Source organism: Bombina bombina, chromosome 5 (assembly GCF_027579735.1).
Source record: "Bombina bombina isolate aBomBom1 chromosome 5, aBomBom1.pri, whole genome shotgun sequence".
Classification (NCBI taxonomy): Eukaryota; Metazoa; Chordata; class Amphibia; order Anura; family Bombinatoridae; genus Bombina; species Bombina bombina.
Window position 1 is genome coordinate 168,496,411 of NC_069503.1, and position 12,410 is coordinate 168,508,820.

Consider the following 12,410-nt stretch of genomic DNA (forward strand, 5'->3'; position numbering starts at 1 on the left):
AATAAGTACATAGATAAAGTGTATGCTCAAAAGCGAAAAACAGGAGGAAAAATAGAACCTAGAAAAACTATATATAATTGTTGATTCTAGGTATACAGCCAAGCAAAATAAATACATAGATAAAGTATCCTGAGTTGCATTAATCGCCTAATATGTAATTTAAGTTTCTTTCATGTAATTAGCAAGAGTCCATGAGCTAGTGACGTATGGGATATACATTCCTACCAGGAGGGGCAAAGTTTCCCAAACCTCAAAATGCCTATAAATACACCCCTCACCACACCCACAATTCAGTTTTACAAACTTTGCCTCCTATGGAGGTGGTGAAGTAAGTTTGTGCTAGATTCTACGTTGATATGCGCTCCGCAGCAAGTTGGAGCCCGGTTTTCCTCTCAGCGTGCAGTGAATGTCAGAGGGATGTGAGGAGAGTATTGCCTATTTGAATGCAGTGATCTCCTTCTACGGGGTCTATTTCATAGGTTCTCTGTTATCGGTCGTAGAGATTCATCTCTTACCTCCCTTTTCAGATCGACGATATACTCTTATTTATATACCATTACCTCTGCTGATTTTCGTTTCAGTACTGGTTTGGCTTTCTACAAACGTGTAGATGAGTGTCCTGGGGTAAGTAAATCTTATTTTCTGTGACACTCTAAGCTATGGTTGGGCACTTTATTTATAAAGTTCTAAATATATGTATTCAAACATTTATTTGCCTTGACTCAGAATGTTCAACATTCCTTATTTTCAGACAGTCAGTTTCATATTTGGGATAATGCGTTTGAATCAATCATTTTTTCTTACCTTAAAAATTTGACTTTTTTTCCCTGTGGGCTGTTAGGCTCGCGGGGGCTGAAAATGCTTCATTTTATTGCGTCATTCTTGGCGCGGACTTTTTTGGCGCAAAAAATCTTTTCTGTTTCCGGCGTCATACGTGTCGCCGGAAGTTGCGTCATTTTTTTACGTCCTTTTGCGCCAAAAATGTCGGCGTTCCGGATGTGGCGTCATTTTTGGCGCCAAAAAGCATTTAGGCGCCAAACAATGTGGGCGTATTATTTGGCGCCAAAAAATATGGGCGTCGCTTTTGTCTCCACATTATTTCAGTCTGATTTTTTCTTTGCTTCTGGTTACTAGAAGATTGTTTATTGGCATTTTTTCCCATTCCTGAAACTGTCATTTAAGGAATTTGATCAATTTTGCTTTATATGTTGTTTTTTCTCTTACATATTGCAAGATGTCTCACGTTGCATCTGAGTCAGAAGATACTTCAGGAAAATCGCTGTCTAGTGCTGGAACTACCAAAGCTAAGTGTATCTGCTGTAAACTTTTGGTAGCTATTCCTCCGGCTGTTGTTTGTATTAATTGTCATGACAAACTTGTTAAAGCAGATAATATTTCCTTTAGTAATGTACCATTGCCTGTTGCAGTTCCCTCAACATCTAAGGTGCAGAATGTTCCTGATAACATAAGAGATTTTGTTTCTGAATCCATCAAGAAGGCTATGTCTGTTATTTCTCCTTCTAGTAAACATAAACAATCTTTTAAAACTTCTCTCTCTACAGATGAATTTTTAAATGAACATCATCATTCTGATTCTGATGACTCTTCTGGTTCAGAGGATTCTGTCTCAGAGATTGATGCTGATAAATCTTCATATTTATTTAAAATGGAATTTATTCGTTCTTTACTTAAAGAAGTACTAATTGCTTTAGAAATAGAGGATTCTGGTCCTCTTGATACTAATTCTAAACGTTTAGATAAGGTGTTTAAATCTCCTGTGGTTATTCCAGAAGTTTTTCCTGTTCCTAATGCTATTTCTGAAGTAATTTCCAGAGAATGGGATAAATTGGGTAATTCATTTACTCCTTCTAAACGTTTTAAGCAATTATATCCTGTGCCGTCTGACAGATTAGAATTTTGGGACAAAATCCCTAAAGTTGATGGGGCTATTTCTACCCTTGCTAAACGTACCACTATTCCTACGTCAGATGGTACTTCGTTTAAAGATCCTTTAGATAGGAAAATTGAATCCTTTCTAAGAAAAGCTTATCTGTGTTCAGGTAATCTTCTTAGACCTGCTATATCTTTGGCTGATGTTGCTGCAGCTTCAACTTTTTGGTTGGAGACTTTAGCGCAACAAGTAACAGATCATGATTCTCATAATATTATTATTCTTCTTCAGCATGCTAATAATTTTATCTGTGATGCCATTTTTGATGTTATCAGAGTTGATGTCAGGTTTATGTCTCTAGCTATTTTAGCTAGAAGAGCTTTATGGCTTAAAACTTGGAATGCTGATAGGGCTTCTAAATCAACTCTACTTTCCATTTCTTTCCAGGGTAACAAATTATTTGGTTCTCAGTTGGATTCCATTATCTCAACTGTTACTGGTGGGAAAGGAACTTTTTTACCACAGGATAAAAAATCTAAGGGTAAAAACAGGGCTAATAATCGTTTTCGTTCCTTTCGTTTCAACAAAGAACAAAAGCCTGATCCTTCATCCTCAGAAGCAGTTTCAGTTTGGAAACCATCTCCAGTCTGGAATAAATCCAAGCCTTCTAGAAAGGCAAAGCCTGCTTCTAAGTCCACATGAAGGTGCTGCCCTCATTCCAGCTCAGCTGGTAGGGGGCAGGTTACATTTTTTCAAAGAAATTTGGATCAATTCTGTTCACAATCTTTGGATTCAGAACATTGTTTCAGAAGGGTACAGAATTGGTTTCAAGATGAGACCTCCTGCAAAGAGATTTTTTCTTTCCCGTGTCCCAGTAAATCCAGTGAAAGCTCAAGCATTTCTGAATTGTGTTTCAGATCTAGAGTTGGCTGGAGTAATTATGCCAGTTCCAGTTCTGGAACAGGGGATGGGGTTTTATTCAAATCTCTTCATTGTACCAAAGAAGGAGAATTCCTTCAGACCAGTTCTGGATCTAAAAATATTGAATCGTTATGTAAGGATACCAACGTTCAAAATGGTAACTGTAAGGACTATCTTGCCTTTTGTTCAGCAAGGGCATTATATGTCCACAATAGATTTACAGGATGCTTATCTGCATATTCCGATTCATCCAGATCATTATCAGTTCCTGAGATTCTCTTTTCTGGACAAGCATTACCAGTGTGTGGCTCTGCCGTTTGGCCTAGCTACAGCTCTAAGAATTTTTACAAAAGTTCTCGGTGCCCTTCTGTCTGTAATCAGAGAACAGGGTATTGTGGTATTTCCTTATTTGGACGATATCTTGGTACTTGCTCAGTCTTTACATTTAGCAGAATCTCATACGAATCGACTTGTGTTGTTTCTTCAAGATCATGGTTGGAGGATCAATTTACCAAAAAGTTCATTGATTCCTCAGTCAAGGGTAACTTTTCTGGGTTTCCAGATAGATTCAGTGTCCATGACTCTGTCTTTAACAGACAAGAGACGTCTAAAATTGATTTCAGCTTGTCGAAACCTTCAGTCACAATCATTCCCTTCGGTAGCCTTATGCATGGAAATTCTAGGTCTTATGACTGCTGCATCGGACGCGATCCCCTTTGCTCGTTTTCACATGCGACCTCTTCAGCTCTGTATGCTGAATCAATGGTGCAGGGATTACACAAAGATATCTCAATTAATATCTTTAAAACCGATTGTACGACACTCTCTAACGTGGTGGACAGATCACCATCGTTTAATTCAGGGGGCTTCTTTTGTGCTTCCGACCTGGACTGTAATTTCAACAGATGCAAGTCTCACAGGTTGGGGAGCTGTGTGGGGATCTCTGACGGCACAAGGAGTTTGGGAATCTCAGGAGGTGAGATTACCGATCAATATTTTGGAACTCCGTGTAATTTTCAGAGCACTTCAGTCTTGGCCTCTTCTGAAGAGAGAATCGTTCATTTGTTTTCAGACAGACAATGTCACAACAGTGGCATACATCAATCATCAAGGAGGGACTCACAGTCCTCTGGCTATGAAAGAAGTATCTCGAATTCTGGTTTGGGCGGAATCCAGCTCCTGTCTAATCTCTGCGGTTCATATCCCAGGTATAGACAATTGGGAAGCGGATTATCTCAGTCGCCAAACGTTACATCCGGGCGAATGGTCTCTTCACCCAGAGGTATTTCTTCAGATTGTTCAAATGTGGGGACTTCCAGAAATAGATCTGATGGCCTCTCATCTAAACAAGAAACTTCCCAGGTATCTGTCTAGATCCAGGGATCCTCAAGCGGAAGCAGTGGATGCATTGTCACTTCCTTGGAAGTATCATCCTGCCTATATCTTTCCGCCTCTAGTTCTTCTTCCAAGAGTAATCTCCAAGATTCTGAAGGAATGCTTGTTTGTTCTGCTGGTAGCTCCGGCATGGCCTCACAGGTTTTGGTATGCGGATCTTGTCCGGATGGCCTCTTGCCATCCGTGGACTCTTCCGCTACGACCAGACCTTCTGTCGCAAGGTCCTTTTTTCCATCAGGATCTCAAATCCTTAAATTTAAAGGTATGGAGATTGAACGCTTGATTCTTAGTCAAAGAGGTTTCTCTGACTCTGTGATTAATACTATGTTACAGGCTCGTAAATCTGTATCCAGAGAGATATATTATAGAGTCTGGAAGACTTATATTTCTTGGTGTCTTTCTCATCATTTTTCTTGGCATTCTTTTAGAATTCCAAGAATTTTACAGTTTCTTCAGGATGGTTTAGATAAAGGTTTGTCCGCAAGTTCCTTGAAAGGACAAATCTCTGCTCTTTCTGTTCTTTTTCACAGAAAGATTTCTAATCTTCCTGATATTCATTCTTTTGTACAAGCTTTGGTTCGTATAAAACCTATCATTAAGTCAATTTCTCCTCCTTGGAGTTTGAATTTGGTTCTAGGGGCTCTTCAAGCTCCTCCGTTTGAACCTATGCATTCATTGGACATTAAATTACTTTCTTGGAAAGTTTTGTTCCTTTTGGCAATCTCTTCTGCCAGAAGAGTTTCTGAATTATCTGCTCTTTCTTGTGAGTCTCCTTTTCTGATTTTTCATCAGGATAAGGCAGTGTTGCGAACTTCTTTTGAATTTTTACCTAAAGTTGTGTATTCCAACAACATTAGTAGAGAAATTGTGGTTCCTTCATTATGTCCTAATCCTAAGAATTCTAAGGAGAAATCGTTACATTCTTTGGATGTTGTTAGAGCTTTGAAATATTATGTTGAAGCTACTAAGTCTTTCCGAAAGACTTCTAGTTTATTTGTTATCTTTTCCGGTTCTAGAAAAGGCCAGAAAGCTTCTGCCATTTCTTTGGCATCTTGGTTGAAATCTTTAATTCATCTTGCCTATGTTGAGTCGGGTAAAACTCCGCCTCAAAGGATTACAGCTCATTCTACTAGGTCAGTTTCTACTTCCTGGGCGTTTAGGAATGAAGCTTCGATTGATCAGATTTGCAAAGCAGCAACTTGGTCCTCTTTGCATACTTTTACTAAATTCTACCATTTTGATGTATTTTCTTCTTCTGAAGCAGTTTTTGGTAGAAAAGTACTTCAGGCAGCGGTTTCAGTTTGAATCTTCTGCTTATGTTTTTCATTAAACTTTATTTTGGGTGTGGATTATTTTCAGCAGGAATTGGCTGTCTTTATTTTATCCCTCCCTCTCTAGTGACTCTTGCGTGGAAAGATCCACATCTTGGGTAATCATTATTCCATACGTCACTAGCTCATGGACTCTTGCTAATTACATGAAAGAAAACATAATTTATGTAAGAACTTACCTGATAAATTCATTTCTTTCATATTAGCAAGAGTCCATGAGGCCCACCCTTTTTTGTGGTGGTTATGATTTTTGTATAAAGCACAATTATTCCAATTCCTTATTTTATATGCTTTCGCACTTTTTTATCACCCCACTTCTTGGCTATTCGTTAAACTGAATTGTGGGTGTGGTGAGGGGTGTATTTATAGGCATTTTTAGGTTTGGGAAACTTTGCCCCTCCTGGTAGGAATGTATATCCCATACGTCACTAGCTCATGGACTCTTGCTTATATGAAAGAAATGAATTTATCAGGTAAGTTCTTACATAAATTATGTTATTCCAAATACGTATATTCACATTATCCTAAGGTATGACCCCTTGTCATATATAAAATAAATAATAATTTATGTAGATAATATGCGCTATAGGGTACATTCGGCTCGGCATGTAAAAACTAAGATAGAGGCTGAAATAACCTAGAATACTAAGAAATCCATCTCAATCTGTAATTAAATTTTAATCATGCATTGTCCCTAATGTCATCCGGCATATAGTCCCAACAAGCAGCTAAAAAACGGAAAAAAAAAGCCTACTCGCTTAACTTAGGGAACCAAAATAATTAAGTCATCCAAAGAAAGAATTTTATATTGCAAAGGTAAGATAGATTTGCAAAGGATTATAAACTGTGGTCATAATAAGGGACCCAGTAATGTTTTATCCTCCTGCTTGGACGCTAAGAATTGAAACTTATACTCGCTCACCCGCAATATCATATGTACCACTACATTGGATGGAGTGCAGTTCTACTATACTAAAAAGATAATTTTTTATATACAGAAATTATCCCCAGAAGATGACACAGAATCACAACCTAGAGATTCACAAATATGTTACCTAATAATGCAAAGATAACCTAGGAACACATCCTTGTGCTTCAGGTTTCTAAAAAGGAAAAAAGGGTAACTCACTGATTATCAACACTAAACAAAACCAACCAGATAGTTAAATAAAATTGCCCCAAGAGATGTCCCTATTCAGACCTTTAGGAACCATAGTATCTAATTTCCTAATCCACTGTGCTTCTTTTCTGAATAGTAGTTGTTGCCTGTCCCCCCCTCTGCGTAGGGGTGGTACCCCATCAACAATTTGAAACCGTAGTTGGCTTTTACTGTGTCCAAATCTCGTAAAATGATGTGCTACCGGGGCATCCTCATCGTTGCTACCTATCGCTGCCTTGTGTTGGCATATTCTATCTCTGGCCATTTGGGTGGTCTCCCCAACATAGGCTAAACCACATGGACATTTAATGACGTATACCACGTACTTAGAGGTACATGAAAATCGACCGTGGATAGGTATCCTTTTGCCGGACAGTGGGTGTGTAATGCTATCCCCTTGTTGCATAGAATGGCACAATGCACAATTCATGCAAGGAAATGAGCCTTTCTTAGCTATTTCCACTGGGTTTTTTTTGGGACCCCCAATCAGCCCGGATCAATTCGTCTCTGAGGTTTCTATTTCTCCTGAATGAAATAAATGGGGTATCAGAAAAAACAGTCCCCACTTGAGCATCATCTCTCAGTAAATGCCAATGATGGAGTATAGATCTCTTCAGATCTCTGCTGTGAAACCCAAAGTGACTCACAAATGGAACATAAAATTTCTTGGGGTCTCGATTCTTTCTAGATAGTAGACTTGTCCTATCAATCTCCAGCACTTTAGTCATATTTTGATTGACAATTTCAATCGGGTAGCCTCGGCTCAGAAATCTCTGGGACATCTCCTCTAATCTCTTTGAACAAATTACTGGGTCATCAACTATTCTTTTAGTTCTTAATAGTTGGCCCAAGGGAAGATTCTTAATCAGGGAAGGTGGATGAAAGCTTTGATACAAAAGAGTGTTGTTTCTATCTGTTGCTTTAGTGAATAGATCACTTCTCAGACAATGATCCACAACAGATATCATGGTATCCAGAAAACTCACTTTAATTTTACTTGCCTCCATAGTGAATTGTAAAGATGCATGTGATGCATTAAGCCTCTGAACGAACTTAGATAGATCCTCATCACTCCCTTTCCAGATGAAGAATATGTCATCTATGTAGCGATACCAGCCTTGTATATGATCTTTAAAGCCTTGATCTTTGTACACTATTTCTTCCTCAAATTGACCAACAAAGAGATTCGCATATGTTGGGGCTACATTTGAGCCCATGGCCGTGCCTTTTTTCTGTACAAAGAAAGTGTCCTCAAAGAGAAAGAAGTTTTCATAAAGAATTATCTCAAATAGATCTTTGATAAGCCTTCTTTCACTCGGGGAATATAGATTATCTTTATTTAAAAAATAGAATATGCTCGCAATTTTATAAAAATTTTTTTATATACTGCCAAAAATTCACAATAATATCAGGCATAGAATCAATCACAGCAAACCTCTCCCAGTATATTGGCAGATATCTACAGAACTATGTAGTCACACTGGATTCCTATCTAAATGATTCCACAGAGGTCTTAAAACTATTAGAGAATATTATCTGGGAAGAAAATATGTGGCTAGTAAGCTGTGATGTTACGTCACTGTATACCATTATTGAGCATACTCAAGGAATAAAAGCTGTTAAATATTTTCTAAATGAAGATCCAAATATTAAAAAAGAACAAAGAGATTTTATCTTAGAGAGTATAGACATTATCTTAAGCCATAATTATTTTTTATTTGAAGATTTCTTCTATACTCAGACCTGTGGAATCGCAATGGGGACTAGGTTTGCACCCAGCTATGCCAATCTCTTTATGGGATTATGGGAAAAACAATTTTTGGACATGCAAGAGCTGGGTGCAAACCTAGTCCTATATAAAAGATACATAGACAATGTATTAATTATCTGGAGAGGGACAGCAGAAAGTTTTGAAATAGTATTTGACAATATGAATAAAAATGACCTGAATATTCGCTTCACAAAAGAAATAAGTAATATAAGGCTGAATTTTCTAGATTTAGAAATTTATATTGAAGATGGCTCTATTAACACTAAAACCTACTTTAAACCGGTAGATAGCAACAACTTCATACATTCAAGCAGTTGCCATCACCAAGCCTGGAAAAATAATATCCCAAAGGGACAAATGATGAGGGTTATGAAAAACTGTAACAAATTTGAGGACTATGATAATCAGTCAAAAAATTTAAAATCAAAATTTATAGAGAGGGGTTATAGTGAGGAATTTCTGGAAAATATTAGACAAGAAGTAGGGAAGATGGAAAGAAAAACTCTATTAACTAAGAGATCCAAAGAAGATGTACTTATGAAACAAAATAAACTAAACGTTCCGTTCTTAACTGATTATAACATAAATCATAAAATGACAGAAAAAATTGTGAGAAAACACTGGCATATGCTAAAACAAGACAAAATAATTGGTCCACTAATTACTGAAAAACCCTGTTTCATATATAGAAAAGCAAATAATCTAAAAAATATACTTGCCCCAACCCAAATTAAACAACAAAAAAAGATAAAGATCTGACAGGAAAAGACTTGAAAGGCTTCTTCCCGTGTTTTATATGTAAATCTTGTAGACATTCAAAGAAAAGTAAATCAGTCATTTCACATATAAATAAAAAATAATTTAAAATTCATGATTGCATAAGATGCACTGATAAGAACATTGTATACATGATCCAATGCAAGTGCGGAATGCAGTATGTGGGCGAATCAGAACGACCCTTACGAGAGAATACGCGAACACATTTTGTCCATTGAAAATATGGATGAGGATAGAAATAAAGACCTACCAGTCCCGAAACATTTTAAAACTTGTAATAAATTCTTTAATTACATGGGTATAGCCAAACTACAAAAACAAAAGAGAGGGGGGGACAATCAAAAAAGATTACTACAGTTAGAAAGCAAGTGGATTTATAATTTAGACACACTGCACCCACAGGGTCTGAATTTAGAAATAGAATTGAGAAGTTTTTTAAATAATTTTTTTAAAATAAATTTATGTCCTTTGTACAATAAAGAAACAATAAGTTTTAATAAGTTAGGATACTCTTTATGTAAAAAATAAGGTCTCTATCTAACATTACTCTATTTTTAAGAAATATATTCAAATCTATTATCTTTTGATAATCAAAATCTCGCCAGTCTACAATTTTTTAGAATTGCATGGAGACTTTTAAAATGTTTAGCATTTTTTATCAAATTGCCCGTATTTAAATATGTATATCTTTTATATATTTTTTATATATATTTTTTAAATATATATTTTTTATACTTATTTTTTATATGAATATTGTTTATATATATTTCTAATGTGTATTTTTTTTTATGTTTTATATATATATATATATATATATATATATATATATATATATATATTTCTATAGTGTTCCTCAGATGTGTTATGTGTGCAAACACCATTGACAACATATTATATATACATTTATTTATTTATTTTTTCTGTACACAGATTTTTTTTATATTGTTAATTTTGTCTTAATCAAATCTCAATTAATGAGCAATTACTAACAATGCTGGTTTTTCTAAATTTTATTATTCAACATATTTATCAACTTTTATTTACAATTTTATAGATTGAACAGATTTTAAACACCAACTGCTGCTAGTTTTTAACTTGGTTTATTTGGTGCTGTTCTTCATAATACAACACAGACGTTCAACAAAGGTCAAATAGAGAAGTTACAATCTGTTTGGATACATAATTATACAACTATTCAGAAGGACACTTAAATAATGATTTAAGAGCAATTTTTCATTCAAATAGTTGCTATAAAACAATTAAAGCATGATACGCTGGCTAAATAAAAATAAAAATGAGATAACCAATCGGAAATGAATGAGGAGTACAAAAGAGAGGATCTGAGCAGTTCTGTTACAGCTTGAAAAAGGCTCTTCGGAGCTGAAACGCGTTGCTTTCCACAGACTGCTATTGCTCAACAGGTGTTTTGAGAACACTGAACCTACACAGAATCATCAGGACCAAACACATCGCCAACCTGTTAATCCCACAATAGTGGGAGTGCCGGGAACCGGACATGGATTGACTCAGTAGCGCCCTAGGAGATACTCACGCCGGAGCTTCGTCTGCACAAACCGGTGCAATAGTGTGGTTATACACTGCTCTGAAAAGATGGTTCTCAATCGGCGACTTGGAAATAAGGTACCTTACACGGATATAACATAAAGAAAAGGGATAATATTTGGTAAACTACACAGCCAAAAACTGCTTTGACTATAACTTGAACTGAACACCTAATATTATTACGGAGATTTGTGGTTCTTATGCCGGTATTCTGACGTACCCCCAAGGAAGGTCTAAGCAAAATTGTATGACAGTTATACCTTATTCATATTTATATGCACTGACAAAATCCTCTATCTGGTATTATTTTGATAATATATACAACTTTGATAGGTAAATTAAAAAATCAAGGCTCTATTTCTGTTTAAATGTAATGATAGCAAAAATGATAAAAATTCTCCAGTATTTTCAGCAAGTTCTTATCTTAAATTCCTGGTAGTGAAGGGGTTAATAAAGACTATAAGGACGCAACTGTTGAATTAGAAATGATAATATTCATGCTCATTATATTTTATAATACATTACATTGTTTTCTGAGGTTATTATGAAGCCAACTGGAAGTATCTGATAACTAGAAGGAAGTAATTAATTTCTTAGAATTTTACACACATTTTCACCTCTGAGGGTGAAGAATGTTTTATTTAGCCTATAAGTCTATAACATTGGCACCAGATCATGGGAAAATGTTTAATGATCAACCAAGACCTTCAACAATACCTACTGGCTGGTTATTAGTGAAGCACTCTCACTTCTTAGAAGGGTTAATGGTAGGCTTTCTTCTACATGTGCTCTGCACTACCCAGGGCAAGAACACAGATAAATGGGCAGAAGAGAGATTTTGGACACAATATGTTTTGGATTTGCTTTGATGGTATTGAAATATAATAGAACTCTTTATTTTATTTAGTTTGATCTGGTGTGTAAAAGAAAAGAAGAAATTGAGATTTCACAATCTATTTATATGCTGGGGCTACTGATAGGATCACTTATTTTTGGAACTCTCGGAGACAGGTAAGGAAGAATACTTGAAATAATATTTATTTACTTTTCATTAATACTAACACTGTTTTCTTTTTTTCCCCTCTAAATGGTATCTTCTACTTTCTGGTGTACAGGGGTAATCCATTTATTTATTATCACATATTTCACATAGAAACATAGATATTGACATCAGATAAGAGCCATAGGCCCAGCAAGTCTGCCCGATATTACCTAGAAGTTTAAACTTATCTAGTTCATAGGATAGCCTTATGCTATCCTATGTAAAGAAGTGCTTCCTCAAATTATTCCTGAATCTACTACCCTTCAGCTTGAGATCATGACCCCTTGTTCTTGAATTTTCCATTTTATGTAAAATACCCACAGCCTCAGTTTTACTAAGCCCTTTAACGTACTTGAAAGTTGCTATCATATCACCTCTTTCCCTTCTCTCCTCTAAGCTATACATATTTAGGTCATTGAGCCTATTCTGGTAAGTTTTATTTTTTAGACCATGTACCATTTTGGTTGCACAGATTCAAGTTTGTTAATATCCTTCTGAAGATATGGTCTCCAGAACTGCACACAATACTCAAGATGAGACCTAGCCAATGATCTATAAAG

General features: G+C 36.0%; 1 protein-coding gene across 1 annotated transcript in view; it reads left to right on the forward strand.

The window, feature by feature from the left end:
* The window catches only part of LOC128659267 (solute carrier family 22 member 13), a 115,820-nt gene that overhangs the window by 37,954 nt on the left and 65,456 nt on the right, over positions 1–12,410 (forward strand). The window contains exon 2 of the mRNA XM_053712943.1: positions 11,716–11,819. Coding sequence (XP_053568918.1) covers positions 11,716–11,819 — 104 coding nt within the window. The remainder of the gene's footprint in view (positions 1–11,715; positions 11,820–12,410) is intronic.